We start from the raw sequence: 14,651 nt of genomic DNA, 5'->3' as shown, positions 1-14,651 counted from the left end.
CAATCACAAAGTAAATGACAAGAATTTTGATTTTTCAAAATGTACCAATGACATGAATCGTGTAATAATGATCCTCTAAACTCGTTCTACACTCGTTAAACCTAATTATATTATTTAGAAATAATTCCTCTGTTGAGCTTTGGGTTAATTATACTTAAATTTTTTTTTTTACTTGAAATATTATATCTACTCTTAATGTTTGTTTTTATCCAATAAAAAAATTCATCCCTTAGTCAAATTCATAAAATTTGTAGATATCAACCAAAAAGTATGAATGAAAATTCATATTTACATCGATTGATTTATTATTGACGCATTGCAAATCAAATAAATTTTTCAAATTACAAAAAATTGACATATAATTACATCAAATTTCAAGAAGAACGGTGTAATTATTTCTATTACTTAGCTGTTGCTTATTCCAACCACATTTAATTATCTTATACTTGACAGGTCGCAAGCCGTTATTGGTCTTAACGGGGTTCGGCATATTCCAGGCATTAAACTCTGTCGGTTCAGAATTATATACGCGAAGACATTGGTCCGAGTCTCTTTCTTTATTCAGATGAATAAATTGAGACTACATTATATTATTCTCTAGGCTTTTCATATTTAATATGCAGACAGACCAAAATTGGAAGTCGATATACACATCTTATATATCTTAAATTTGAAAATTAAGGGCAAGTGAGATGCTTCCTAAAAATTAAATGGCCAATACTAAACTTTATGGAAATGTAAAATATCCCAGAAAATTATGGGTGTAGCATTTTTTTAATCAAATATAAAAAAAAATATAATACTACTTTAACTTTATAAATATAAAAAATATTATTAAAAGATTATTTTTTTAATAAATTTATATATGCATATTTTAAACTCTGAAATATTAAAACTTTCATGCATATACTATTATGTATACATTGAAACTTGAAACTATTTCACAAAAATACATTTGTATGTATTATATGTAATGTAAGTATAAGTAAAATATACAAAAAGTTTCATATGTTTATAAATATATGTCATATGAATATATATCAAATATTAAAAAAATAGAATATTCAATTTCTTATGTGAAAATAGTGAAACACTCACAACTAGTTCCGAGATTCAATTATGACATTCCTATAAACCTCACACAGTCACACTTACTCCGCTAGCATTAATGTCTGTAATATCAATTATTATATTTTTATTATAATTATTTATAGTATCAATTGAAGATTGTTAGATTTGATTGGATATTTTTAAGATCAAATAAGGTTTAATCATTTAAATTATAGAAATAAATATTATTATAAAGAAAATTGAAGTGGGATGGTCGAATTTTGACAGATAAACTATGATTCGTTTACATAAATGTGTTATCTTGTACCTATGTTTACAATTTTCCGTAATTAAAATAAGTTACACTATTCTTTGATATAAGCATTTTGGTGTAGTTCTTCTTTATGATAAAAGCATAATAGAAAATTTAAAATATTTTTTTTTTTTGAAAGGAGAAAATTTAAAATATTGAAGAGAAGGAATTAAATCCAGCACGACGTCGTTTCTGAAAGGTGGGCAGGGAGACCGGAGACCGGACCCCGGAGGGGTTTAAAGCGGGTTTTAAGAAACGGTGGGGAGCGACGCCGTTTGAGGTCCCAATTAATCACTTTATCTCCTTACGCAGCTCGAAAGCAAAAAACACAGCATTGCTATTGCTATGGCCTCTAAGCTCTCACCCCTCAGCTCCACTCTCTTAACATTCCGTACAGAATCACCGCTGGATTCGTCAAAGTTACCCGCCGTATTTCCTTTCCCTGTTTTTCTGGCCTCTCAGAATTTCCACAGCCCCACACCCACTAAATCAAGAAGAACAATGGGTGAGCTCGCTTGAGGTCTTTTACTCACTCATTTTTACTTCTTTGTTGTTTGCAATTTATGTTTTGTGTTCAATTCGACTCAGGAGTCTTGGCGAGTAGTGTGTCTGCAGCAGAAGCAGAGGTTGAGGTTGCAGATGGGTACACGATAACCCGGTTCTGCGATAAGATGATCGATGTTTTCTTGAACGAGAAACCCAAGTCTAAGGATTGGAAAAGATACCTGATTTTCAGAGAGGAGTGGGCCAAGTATCGGGAGAGGTTCTATAATCGGTGTAAAGTGAGGGCCGATGCTGAAAATGATTCCCAAATGAAGCAAAAGTTGATTGATTTGTCGAGGAAAGTTCGAAAGGTATTAGTGCCTTGATCCTCTTTTTCTATGAAAGATGTTACTATTTTGACGTTTACTGTGAACCGTGAACTTTGAACGTCCGCTTTCATGTTTTAACTGATTCAAGTAATTGTACTTATTCCAAAATCTGGTTTTGCTTTTGTGGGATTTTTGTGTTCAGTAGTTTGTTATAAACTGTTAACGTAGAAAAATGAACCATTTTTTCTTAATTTTGGACGACATGTTTTAGCACTGAGGATTAGAATCCTTTGAGTATGTCTTGATCAAACATGAACATTGCAGATTGATGATGAAATGGAAACGCATGCTGAACTTCTGAAAGAGATACAAGATAATCCTACGGATATAAATGCTATTGTAGCAAAGCGACGGGGGGACTTTACCGGGGATTTCTTTCGCCATCTCACTTTGCTCTCAGAAACCTATGACAGCTTGGAGGACCGAGATGGTAATGTTTTATCCTACTTATCATATCCAACCCAAGTACAGACAGAAAAATTTTGTTCCATAATGGGGTTGGATTATCCAGGAAACAGACATTGTTTTATAGCATATTAGATGGTGCGTATAAGTGGTTCATGTGATTCCAGGGGAATCAGGACATTGTGCTACTTGGTTGAACATTTCGGCGGAAATAATATGGTATAGGTCGTTACTATATACTTCTGTTTGAGAACATCTAGGGGAGTTTCAAGTATTTAGGAGGATTATACTCCCTCACTTTTTTGGAAGATTGCTTATGGTTCTACATGGTTTAACACACACTGGATGGAGGTAATGGCATTTGATTTTATCACATCTGATAGAAATCTGGCACCGCAACACCGTCACTGTTATGAACATCTTTAACTTTGTGCTTGCACTAATATTTCAATAATTCCATTTCCTGGTACATAATGGCATGGTCTGTTATATATGTATATTATATTTATGGATGTATAATGTACATTGGACATCCATGTCCGCGTGCTGTTTGGTAAATCTTTTAAAACGGTGGACTTGCATTATCATCTATTCTGGAGGCCATACATTTCAATTTTACTTGTCAGTATTCATTCAGCTACAAAGTATTACTTTTGCTGTTCTTTTTCAGTGTTAATTATATGTTTATTTATCTGAATTTATCACTATGAGCATACATGTATCGTTTTCATTGAGCAGCGGTCGCCCGACTGGGGGCTAGATGCTTAGCAGCAGTCAGTGCCTTTGATAACACTCTGGAGATTGTGGGTACGTTAGACACTGCCCAGGCAAAGTTTGATGACATCTTGAATTCTCCTTCACTAGATGTGGCATGTGAGAAGATAAAAAGCCTAGCCAAGGCAAAAGAACTCGACTCTTCTTTGATTTTATTGATAAATGGTGCTTGGGCATCAGCAAAGGAATCAACTACCATGAGAAATGAGGTATTAAAATTTTCTCTGTGTTTGATAGCTCAAGAAAAACTGCAATCCAACTTATCAGTGCACATGGAGAGTGATATTTAGAGAGTGAGAAGTAAAACATGGTGCTGTCTAATATTTGATCTTTTATCATTATTCTCATTTTCTGCTAATTTCTGCTTTTTCCTCATTAAAAATCTTTACAGTGTCCATTACACTTGATGAGATCTTAAATAGATTTGACAAAGTAATAAGCATGAATGCATTATACTATTTGTGGAGTTTGGATCCTCTATTCCACTTTGGTATTCACATCAAAGATGCATGCCTCGATCTTTGGTTAAGTGGATACTTGGATGTGAATAATTTACTCTTGGTGTGCATCTAGAGGTAAAACTAGATAAAGTACAAATTTAGAGTAGAGGTCAAGCACTGATTGTGTATCACGAGTGTTGAAGTCCTGGATGTACTTACCTAATAAGTACTTGCACTTGAATCCAAGTTCCCTAGCTTGAGCATGTTCCGCATAACTATCGCTTTCATACTATTGCACCTTAAGCAAAGTTCTGGAGATGAGTAATCCTACTGGTTTAGAGTATTTGGACGTGGCAGGTACAAATTTGCATGTGTTCGACTCTAGGCATGCGTGTAAGGATATTATGGGATTGCTTCAATTATTCTTGAGGCAAGGTGCTCTTAAGATAGTTTGGTTACAACAATTTGGCAATAGGGTACAGATTGGGCAAGGCTGAAGTTGATGAATTAGTACCACTAACAGCAAAATGTGCGTTTAGAAGTTAGGACAAGTGCAGATAATATCTCATGAGAATTTCTCCTGGGGGAAAAAGAAAAGGAAGAAAGAAGAAAAAGAAAGAAAGGAAGAACATCGGATATGCCATGACCTTGACAGTGATACGTGAATGTACAAAGCTATTGTTTAGTACAATGTAATTGCTCTGGCTATCATGTTGCATGGATCTAGGTGCTTAGGTGAACAACTGAAACTTAAGATGCCATATGTAATATCACCCTATCATCTGCATAAGTACTTGGTGGATATTTTTATATGGTTAACTGCAAGCAAATTTTTGCAGGTGAAAGAGATAATGTACCGTCTATACAAGGCCACACAAAGTAGTCTGAGGAGTATTGCCCCAAAAGAAATTAAGCTCCTCAAGTATTTGCTGAACATCACAGATCCTGAAGAGCGATTCTCGGCCTTGGCTTCTGCTTTCTCCCCTGGCGATGAACATGATGTCAAACAATCTAATGCTATATACTCGTACTAAAGCAATACTTTTTGCAAGTTTACGCATACTTAAATGATTGTGAGTCTACTTTGAGTATCTGTATGCATTATGACTCTGAATTCCCTTTTCGTCCCTCTGATGTTGCAGAACTCCGAAGGAGCTGCACAAGTGGATTAAAATCATGCTTGACGCATACCATCTCAATAAAGAAGAGACTGAAATTAGGGAAGCCAGGAAAATGAATCAACCTGTTGTCATCCAGAGACTTTTCATCCTTAAGGAAACTATTGAAGAGGAGTACTTGGAACGAAATACCAACACTGGCACAGCTGTAAACTCAGAGGACTCATGAGGTACTCCTTGTCATCACCCAGCCTCACTTTTGTGAGATCAATTAAATTTAGGTTTTGATTTCAAAGGCTTGTAATTGGTCCCATGTCCTGACGGAATTGGGTTACTGCCTTTGTTGTTAACGAAGCAAACCATGCATCATTCATGAAAATGATATCATACGGCATTACGTCCATCAGATGTAAACTAAGGTTCCTATGTGATTGCATAAAGCAATCTGTAAATGTAAAGCCTCTCGCTTGATCAATTATATCTATTGGATATCAAAAGGTCACAAATCGTGGGCCTTCGCCTATCTTCCATGTACCGCATGACATCCTTAATTTGTCGTCATTTACATGAAACACATTTTGAGTGACTCAAATCACTTTCCCGAGTCGTCGTGCATAATTCCAGACGCATTCATCCCAAACATGTGTGCGTGCATGGATGTTCCATGTGAACAAAACAGAAACTCATGCTTATTGTCCAGCTGAGGTTGTTCTTTACTGAAATAAGTTACTAGTACACATCAACACTGGAGATACCTTTCTGTACTGCGGATCCCCAAAATACTTTATAGTACTACTACATCCCTTACAGACTGCAATATGCCAAATCTGCCCACATTAGTTTTCCCCGATTGCTGCCATTCATGTGTGTATTCTGTGTAATAATAACTATTAATTGTATGTTTCATTTTCACTTCATTACATCATGTTTTTTTACTTTAAATGGTTTTATAATTTGGTCAACTCTATTACGGTGTTATAATTCTCATTTGATTCCTAGAGAACAAGTATATACGCAGTTTCATTCATTGAGAAACTTAAAATTGGTTAGTGGAACAAATAGTTCTATAATTTATCAACATCCAAATTAGAAGAAAATAATGTTGAACCGGACCGATGCTTACATTTCGGGTGAGAAGATAATATTGCCGACAGAAAATTTTTACCTAAATCAGACTTTTTCAAACCAAGTCAATCATCATAGACTTGCTATGTGATTTGTTATATTGTAAGTGTATCGTACTTGCATTATAATTAATTCAAATTCAATCAAATTTGAATTGAGTTAGAATTTCCCTACTCCTAACAAGGAATCTTGTACATAATATGCTTCAATTTGTTGAGAAACATCTACACTTTATCTTAATTTTTAACTCGAGTTTTGTTTTTTTGTAATAAGACGAACACTGATATTTTGATGAATTTATAAACTGTTCGATAAATTTTTACGAGTCTTATAAATTTACCTTTATAAATCATAGAAAGTTATCATAACTCTAAAACAAAAGTTTCCAAATCCTCTTATTTTTTTAATATATTCTAAATCAATCAACATATTATTATTATTGTAACATTCAATACACATTACATAACTATTCCTTTATTACCAAATACCCTCATTTTTATTTATACTTTAATTGAAAATAGTATACAAGTCAATCATTATTTTCAAATTTCTCATTAATGCTATAGGTCAACTATTAACAAAACTGAGAGAGAACCCGATTTTTTAAAACTATAGCTTCTTCTACAATAAATGAAAGGTGAAATTGCCCTTATTTTTTTAAAGTAAAAGCGATAAATTATTATTAAGTGAAATAAATTGATTAGTATCATTTCTATCTGTTATCAATCATTATAACAATCATACTCTGATCAATAGTATCAAATAAGCGAAATCTAATCAACACTTACTATTATAGTAAAATCAATATATATTGTTCAATACAAACAACACACGTACTATCAAGTAAACACGCTTATTAATTGCAAGTTGTCCATGGTGTAAAAGTAAAACCCTTCTTTGATGCGTTGAAAATAATTACAATGAAAATCAAACTCTTAAGTTGGTAATTGTCTTTTTAGGTGTGATAAATATTGAAAAGGATTATTCAACACATATTCGTAATTAGATTCCACGAAAATCTACAAACTAACAACCACAAAGAGATTACCACCCCTAATTTTACGAATGAAATTTATTTAATTTTGGAAAATTATTACAATAATCTACACAATTTGTTCCTATTATTAATTAGCTTTATTTTCTTCTTGTTTACACTCCTTACTCCTATTGATTTTATTTAAAGGGTAAATCACATGGAACTTTCTTAGATTGGATAGAATTACAAAAATTCTTTGTTATTTGAAATTATCTACAATTTTATGTAATGTTTAGACGGATAAATGAAAATGTCAACGTTGTTATTATTATTAATTTTTTTAAAAAATAATTTTGAATGAAAATTATTATAAAAATATATATTATATATATTTGATGTTCATAAATGTTATTAAAAAAATATATAAAAACTATAATTCAGGTCCCAAAGAACATTTTGAGAATACAACACAAAATTTGGGTAAAATACTAAGAAAAGCTAAAAGGTCATATGTTGGACGGAGTTATTATTAAAAGGTATTTGTAATTTTTAAAAATATTTATAATGGTATCAAATATTAAAAGAGTAAAAAATAAGTTGTAAGTTTCGGGGAAATAACAGAGAGGCTTTTGCCGGTATATGTTTGTTTTCTTAGGGGTACTTCCGTCCCTCGATTTCCAACTTGTACTTGTTCAGACTAGATATCCATATCGTACTCCTACGCTACCTGTTTCAGCTCATGGATGACTATAAAAGATGGACTACGTCTCTAGGCTATTACTCAATCCATTCGAGGAATTTGCTAATCTTTGTAAACGTCAACGGGCTCGTCCCAATCAGGAAATTTCCTTGATTTTTCCGGTGATTTTTCCTCTCAACTTGCAAGCAAAGGTTTTTCCTTTCTTGATCGTCATTGTTTCTGTGATCATCATAACTATTTCTTCTTCTTGTTGTTATAGGCATAATTATTGGTTTAGTGTATGTGGGCTGTGTGATCTTTGTTGAAAATCTGGAGTTCTTGACATATATTCTTCGGGTAATTAAGTTTTTTATTTGACTCTATTTCAATTTGTATTGTTTCCTGCAGGACTTTTACTTCATTGAATCTGGTAAGTGAAAATAAATTCTGTTCAGTTTTCGTTTGGAAGCGTGTGCATGTCTTGGCTTGGATGAGAGGGGAAAATCGTGTTCTTCTGACACAGATTGTGTGTGATAGGTGAAAGCTTTGGAAAATGGAGAGTCAGCAGGAGTTGGAATGGGAAGAAGCACAGAGCATTGAGATAAATGTAGACCTTGTTTCTGCAGCAAAAAGACAGCTCAAGTTTCTTGCTGCTGTTGACCGAAACCGTTGGTTGTATGAAGGCCCGGGTCTAGATAGGGCCATTTACAGGCAAGGACTTGATCTTATAAGTGCTCTGCAGAATTTTTTATGCTCTTGGTTGTTAATTGTTACGATTGATGTATATGGATGCAATGTCAATTGTTTACTTAACTGAAAGAAGAGTTATGCATTGTAGCTCAACAGAAACAAACATAAAATAGGCAATTTTGTGATGATTCTCCTATTGGAATGACTTTTTATGTTATTCGTGATGCTTTGAATTGAGGCTCTCTTGTTATCAGTTTAGATAAAGGTGTTTGTCATTGGTTTCAGTAGAAGTACAAGAGGATGATGACGTGGTTTTCCTTTTTAATGTTTTGTGTTACTCTCAACTTAATACTACACCAAAATATGTTTTTGTCATTGTAAATGATTCACTCTTGCATAGCATAAGGTCAGAAGCAGGAAAAGTTGTTCATCATTACAACAATCTCCACATAGCATCTTCTTGTGAGGCCTTTGCTATGTCATCTGACAGGAATAACTCTTGTTTTTTGATCATTAGGTATAATGCTTATTGGCTTCCCTTGCTGGCAAAACATTCTGAATCCCAACTTCTTGAAGGCCCATTGGTGGTCCCTTTAGATTGTGAATGGGTTTGGCACTGTCACAGACTCAATCCAGTATGCTTCCCTGCTGTGTATTTACCATCATAGTCATCATTATATTGTGACTTCTCTTAATTGAAAAGATAAATTGTGATCTCATCTTGCAGGGCCGATACAAACAAGATTGTGAGGAGTTCTATGGGAGAATTCTCGACAATCAGAATGTTGTTTCTTCTTTGGAAGGAAGTTCAAGAAAGGCAACTGAAGAAATTTGGGGAACATTATTTCCAGGTGAACCCTATGAATTGGATGTGGAAATTGTTCTTCAAGGTAATGTGTGTGGACAAAGAGTACTGGTGCAGAAACACACCAAATATGATTTGGTCTCAGCTGCTCAGAGACAAAGTCCATTCTTTTATCAGGTAACAAAGTCAATTATCATGTTGTTTCCCCATTGGAAATCAGATTACTCTATGTTTAGGTCCCTAGGTTTGTCTTCTTAATTGTTGTAGTCATGCAAGATGTGTTTACTTGGTGACATTATCAACTTTTTTTTCTCAATGTTCTCTCACCATGAGGCCCTGTGTATGTTCTTATATCCTATTGTAGGTTTCCAGAACTCATATGAATGACAATCGCTATATTCAAGGAGCTGTGGCTAGGTATAAAGGATTTCTGCACTTAATCAAGAGAAACAAGGAGAAAGGCATAAAAAGCTTCTCCGTTCCAACTTATGACATTGACCTCATCTGGCACACTCACCAGTTACATCCAGCTTCTTATTGCAAAGATCTTCTGAAAATAATGGGAAAGATTTTAGATCATGATGACACTGATTCTGATAGAACCAAAGGTCAGAAACTGGATGTTGGATTTTCTGCAACCACCAAGACGTTTGAGGAGATGTATGGCTCTAGGTATTGGAGAGCTGGAGCTATGTACAGGGGTAGTGCCCCTTCACCTGTCAGGCCTACTCCTTACTGGGGCATTGTCACCAAGGAGGTGCCCACCTCTAATGAAAACCAGAAAATAATACTTCCTACAATGAAAGTTATGGAGGTAGTTCACAAGGACCTTACAACTTTCCAGGAATGGACACACATGCACATAAACACATTTATCTGTTTCTATTTGTCCTGCAGCAATGATGCTCCAATATCCTTAGTATTCTGATATTGCAGCAAATTAATGCTCCAACGTCGAATACATACAGTGATTGAGTCCTTTAGGATTGTTTTGACTTCGTTTTGTTGCTACATATTAATCTTGTAAAGTATTTTTACGTACGCGATTTTGTTCTTATTATATATTGTTATGCAACATTTGGTGTCAGATAGCATCCTTCATGCTCCAAATACATAATAGTTCAGTGTCTTTCTTAGGGACATAACACAGTAGTCATCGGCTTCTGATCCTAGCCATGAGGTCTCTAAATCTGTAAAACGGAAAACATGTGTAGGTGCTCTACATGATTTCTTCTCCTTTCTGCGTGACTTCTTAAGAAAATGATTGTTAATCAAGGACAAAGTTCATATGTTTGTCAAATTTTTCAGGTCATGATGGAGTTTGTGAGTGTGAGGAATCTGCCAGAGGGACACAAGGGAAGTCTCTTTGTGTCCTTCAGTAAAACACAACCGGATGAGATCTTCAATGCAAAGAGAAGCCTTACAATTTTCTCTGAATCTGGAGAGAAACAAGTGGCCACCTTCCAGTGTCAACCTACTGGGAGCCTACTCTTTGAACTGATGTCCTTCTCGCCATCCAGTTTGCCAGTACCCAAGTCATCCAAGAGTATTGGCACCACTTCAATATCTCTGGAAGACTTCATGTCTCCAGACTCTGATCTTATAGTGGAAAAATGGCTGGACTTGGTGCCAAGTTCTAATATCCTAGCATCCAAACCGATTGGCTTACGGGTGGCAATCTCAGTTACTATACCTATCCCTGCACCTTATGTACTTCATATGATTCATTCTCGGCCATTCTCAAAAAGTTCTTGCTTGTTCCCACTACCAATGAGAGTTCAATTTGCTAAAAGTTGGTCAAGCGTCATTGACGAGGCTGGAAAGCTCGTGCTCAGCCTACAGATGAGGTACTTAAGTTTTTGCATTTCTTTTACATGACATGCAGTCTTAAAGGACTTGTCATGCGTGCGGACTTTTATGACATTCATCTAGTTTTCATCATTGTAAATTGCCATAATGTCGCAATTTTTTAAAGTAACCTGGTTCGCATTATTTGGTTTAGACAATTTTGATAATGTACTCAATGATGTTGGAGATCTTCTTCAAGTAAAAGAAGTAATTTACTGAACAGACATACCGAGCTTCTGAAGAACACCTTAAGATAATTTTTTATAAGATGCAAGTTATTTTATCTCATATATTGTTTTCTGTCTCTTAATCTATTTATTCACCTGAAAATTTGGGCATGTTTGATTTTATAGTGATTGTGAAGTAATTCCTTTCATTTCCTTGAAGATGTTGGATTTTAACAACCCAATGTTTCATGATCATATTGCAGAGATCTAAGAAAGTCAAAGGGCAAGAAAGAATGTAGAAGAAGAGTGGTGGTCGGCATCACGGAATCGGGTGAAACATGTACTCTAGCCGAGTCTGCAGATTCAGAATGGTCAATGGTAAATTCTCCATGGTCACTTAAGCTTCCAAATATAGACAATGATGATGGTCACATCTTGGAGCTGACTGGTCCTCAGACTGTAAGTATTCACCCTGTTTTATGTTATATATTTCTTCCACCAAGAATCTTCAAAAGGACGCAAAGAGCCTATAGGAATTATGACTCATAATTCATGGATGGTCGTGACTCCTGTATTTATTCTTCATACAGGTGAGACTTTTTCCTGGTGGAAGGCTGGATTATGAATCAAGGCGCTGCGAGAAACATAAATCTGAGCGTCAACTTGAAAATCACCTAATTACAGCTGTAGAATTCTCTGCTGAAGACCCGTATGGAAGGGCAGTGGCATTACTTGACTTGAAGTCTGGAACTGTCAAGGTAATCTAATTTCTTCACGAGGAACTTATTTCAACTTTATGAAGCATTTATCCCTCTTCACTGTGTTTTTTCTTTTCCGGGTGTTAGGTCAAAGAAAACTGGTTCCTTCTGCCTGGTGTCATACTGGCATTTATACTTGGTAACATATGGAGGAAACAAGGTTATAATAGTCTGATATTGGGCAGCAAAAGTCTGAAGAAGAAAGAACTCCCTAATGAGGAAGTTGACTGCCCTGCAGCAGGTAGTGAAACTAACCTGGCTCCTGGGCAAAAGGAACCGGATGTTAAAGCAGAATCTGCTAAAGAGAATGCTTATATACCAGCAAATGGAGCACATTCCGCTGGAGGCTGTGGTGGGGGATGTGGCAGCGGTTATGGAAATGGCATCAGGACCGCCGAATCAGGGGGATGCGGTGGATGTGGAGGCAGTGGTTGTGGAAACATGGCAAAATGTGGGGGTTGTGGGGGTTCTGGTGGATGCGGTGGTCGTGGTGGTGGCGGCGGCCGTGGGAACATGGCAAAATGCGGTGGCTGCGGTGGTGGTTGTGGCGGTACCGGTGGCTGTGGTGGTAGTTGTGGCAAAACGGCAAAATGCGGTGGCTGTGGCGGCGGCGGTGGCTGTGGTGGGGGCTGCGGCAACAAATTAGCCAATACCAACAGTGTTGGTGATGGCTGTATCAATGGACACCCAAATGAAGTGGTCGTTGCATGAAATGAGATGGTTGTGGCCTGACATGTGCGACGTCGGAGGTTTTAAGCATACAAGAGTACCTAAACTCCTGTACATTTATGTCTAAAATCCAGGAATTAGTATATGTTTGTCTTGTAACCCTGAGATGTTGTAATCTGTTACTGCAAAAGTGTACAAGTTGAGTGCCGCCACTTATTGTTGATTGTCTCTCATCTGTCTTTGAATAAAGCTCTTAGCATCCCCGTAATTATTATCGTTTTTAGCAGAGAAATATAGAGACCAATGCATTCTGGACATCAAATACGCATCCTGTAGCATTTACCCACTTCACTCCAATCCCTATATTTCTCTTCCTTTTCGCGAAACTCAAAGCAAACAATTTTTTTATTTTTTTTAAGATATGATTCTTTTCATTACAATATAATCTAATACATTTAAACTCAAATATTAATTTAATATATCTAATATTTCTAAATTAATAAACATATTCAAAATAACGAACAAATAAACAAGACACTATTATAAAAATAGATACTCACATTTATCGAATTTGAATCCATAATATTGTGGTTGCGATCGTAAATGTCTTCCAAACAAATTGAAGAAGTACAAGAGAGGCAATGGGGATTTTTGTTATGACACATCGTTGGTACACATTCAAGTAACGTGTATGTGTGATTTAAAGTGGTATTATTTGATTAAATTAAAAAATGTAATTACATTGAACTATTACAATTTAAAAGTGAGAATAAATATGTGAATGTGCCACTAACATGTAACATGAAAGTGAGATAAAAGATCTTTCATCCAATAATGAAAACTCCGTCGTGTTTCACAGCGTTGGTGGAAAAATAATGTGTAAAGTGAAACAATTTTCTTGATTCACATTTTCAATTTCATAATTGGTTAGTCCCTAAGCTTTTAAGGCGAAAACGATTTTGTCCATGAAGTTCGAATTTATGCTCCCATAATTCATAAACATGATTGATGCACATAATTAGTTGTATCCCACACACCACCCCCCCCCCCCCACACCAAAACATGAATAAGTTGAGGGAGTAGGGAAGTGAATAAATAAAGTGGAGACGTGTAATGTATGGTCCTTGTGAAATGAGATTATTGCAAAGCTTAGAAATTCAAAATGGTGGGGACCAAAATAATAAATAAATTTGAAGTCCCCCTTTTGATAATGGTGGATTGGTCTAACGACATATTACATATTTTTCCACACAAAAACAGAGCAGTTGGGATCAAAAGTCAAAATGGGTTTCCATACAAAAGAAATTCGTGTTTAAAATTGTGTGGGTGTTAAACTTAGTACATAACAAGGATTATATATATTCTCATACTATACTCATCATTAACTTTATGTAATAACAGGGTGAGATTAATAAAAGTTGGTTGTAAATGGAAGATATTAAAATATACACACACACATATATATATATATATATGAGAGAGAGAGAGAGAGAGAGAGAGAGAGAGTGGTGAGATTAAGGTTACAGGTTGTAATGGATGGCAAACATAAATTGGAGTAGGTAGGTAGAAATATGTGCGAAACAGTAGCGCAAAGAATTATGAGATCAGCAGATGAAGATGATGGAGGGATCGCAGCAGCATTCGTCAACCAGGAAACAACAACACAGGGCAGCAACACTGCATGTTATTAATAACAAATATTCAAATTTAACACACAAAATTATGATATTCTCATTAAAAACAAAGAGAGAGAGAGTACCATCCCTCAAGAAAACCAGGTTCTCTGCGGGGCGGAGGTGCAGCGTAATACTGTGGAGGTGGCATGACTGGAGGCCCTTGATATTGGCCTTGAGCAGGATAGGGATATGCGTATTTTGGTGGTTGATTCATTCTTTCTCTTCTTCCCTTGCACCTCAAACCCACCCCCAATATTCTTTTGTTTAGCTTCTACAAAACTTTGCC

At 35.6% G+C, this 14,651-nt stretch overlaps 2 protein-coding genes and 1 long non-coding RNA gene across 8 annotated transcripts; 2 read left to right on the top strand and 1 right to left on the bottom strand.

The window, feature by feature from the left end:
* Positions 1,622 to 5,495, top strand: LOC105177875 (uncharacterized protein At4g37920, chloroplastic). 2 transcript variants are annotated; one of them, XM_011101159.2, is made up of 6 exons: positions 1,622 to 1,868; positions 1,952 to 2,217; positions 2,500 to 2,665; positions 3,379 to 3,623; positions 4,694 to 4,881; positions 4,997 to 5,495. In XM_011101159.2, exons 1-6 carry the CDS (start codon positions 1,709 to 1,711, stop codon positions 5,199 to 5,201), a joined length of 1,230 nt encoding a protein of 409 aa, XP_011099461.1. In that variant the 5' UTR covers positions 1,622 to 1,708; the 3' UTR covers positions 5,202 to 5,495. The 2 variants fall into 2 exon arrangements, with proteins under 2 accessions (XP_011099461.1, XP_020554571.1); XM_020698912.1 differs by having other exon boundaries at positions 4,694 to 4,855; positions 4,997 to 5,137.
* On the top strand, positions 7,792 to 12,957 carry LOC105177873 (glycine-rich domain-containing protein 1-like). 5 transcript variants are annotated; one of them, XM_011101158.2, is made up of 10 exons: positions 7,792 to 7,934; positions 8,033 to 8,109; positions 8,290 to 8,463; positions 8,960 to 9,077; positions 9,170 to 9,424; positions 9,612 to 10,061; positions 10,556 to 11,094; positions 11,526 to 11,721; positions 11,853 to 12,020; positions 12,108 to 12,957. In XM_011101158.2, exons 3-10 carry the CDS (start codon positions 8,306 to 8,308, stop codon positions 12,729 to 12,731), a joined length of 2,508 nt encoding a protein of 835 aa, XP_011099460.1. In that variant the 5' UTR covers positions 7,792 to 7,934; positions 8,033 to 8,109; positions 8,290 to 8,305; the 3' UTR covers positions 12,732 to 12,957. The 5 variants fall into 5 exon arrangements, with proteins under 5 accessions (XP_011099460.1, XP_020554680.1, XP_011099459.1 ...); XM_020699021.1 differs by having other exon boundaries at positions 8,033 to 8,182; XM_011101157.2 differs by lacking the exon at positions 8,033 to 8,109 and adding an exon at positions 8,161 to 8,182 and having other exon boundaries at positions 7,797 to 7,934.
* Positions 14,201 to 14,651, bottom strand: LOC110013176. The gene is made up of 2 exons (XR_002288373.1): positions 14,449 to 14,651; positions 14,201 to 14,366 (listed from the first exon to the last, which is right to left on the bottom strand). It is a non-coding gene; the product is annotated as an uncharacterized LOC110013176 (long non-coding RNA).

The sequence above is a fragment of the Sesamum indicum genome, linkage group LG15, assembly GCF_000512975.1.
Source record: "Sesamum indicum cultivar Zhongzhi No. 13 linkage group LG15, S_indicum_v1.0, whole genome shotgun sequence".
Lineage (NCBI taxonomy): Eukaryota > Viridiplantae > Streptophyta > Magnoliopsida > Lamiales > Pedaliaceae > Sesamum > Sesamum indicum.
Note: the sequence above shows the minus strand (reverse complement) of the source record. Positions and strands in the feature narration are given on the sequence as shown.

Bases quoted from the DNA above. Each gene is read 5' to 3' on its own strand.
- LOC105177875 (XM_011101159.2), top strand. From the start codon at position 1,709: ATGGCCTCTAAGCTCTCACCCCTCAGCTCCACTCTCTTAACATTCCGT. The intron at 2,218-2,499 runs GTATTAGTGCCT...TGAACATTGCAG, and splicing joins TGTCGAGGAAAGTTCGAAAG to ATTGATGATGAAATGGAAAC. The intron at 2,666-3,378 runs GTAATGTTTTAT...TTCATTGAGCAG, and splicing joins CAGCTTGGAGGACCGAGATG to CGGTCGCCCGACTGGGGGCT.
- LOC105177873 (XM_011101158.2), top strand. From the start codon at position 8,306: ATGGAGAGTCAGCAGGAGTTGGAATGGGAAGAAGCACAGAGCATTGAG. The intron at 9,078-9,169 runs GTATGCTTCCCT...CTCATCTTGCAG, and splicing joins ACTGTCACAGACTCAATCCA to GGCCGATACAAACAAGATTG. The intron at 11,722-11,852 runs GTAAGTATTCAC...TTCTTCATACAG, and splicing joins AGCTGACTGGTCCTCAGACT to GTGAGACTTTTTCCTGGTGG.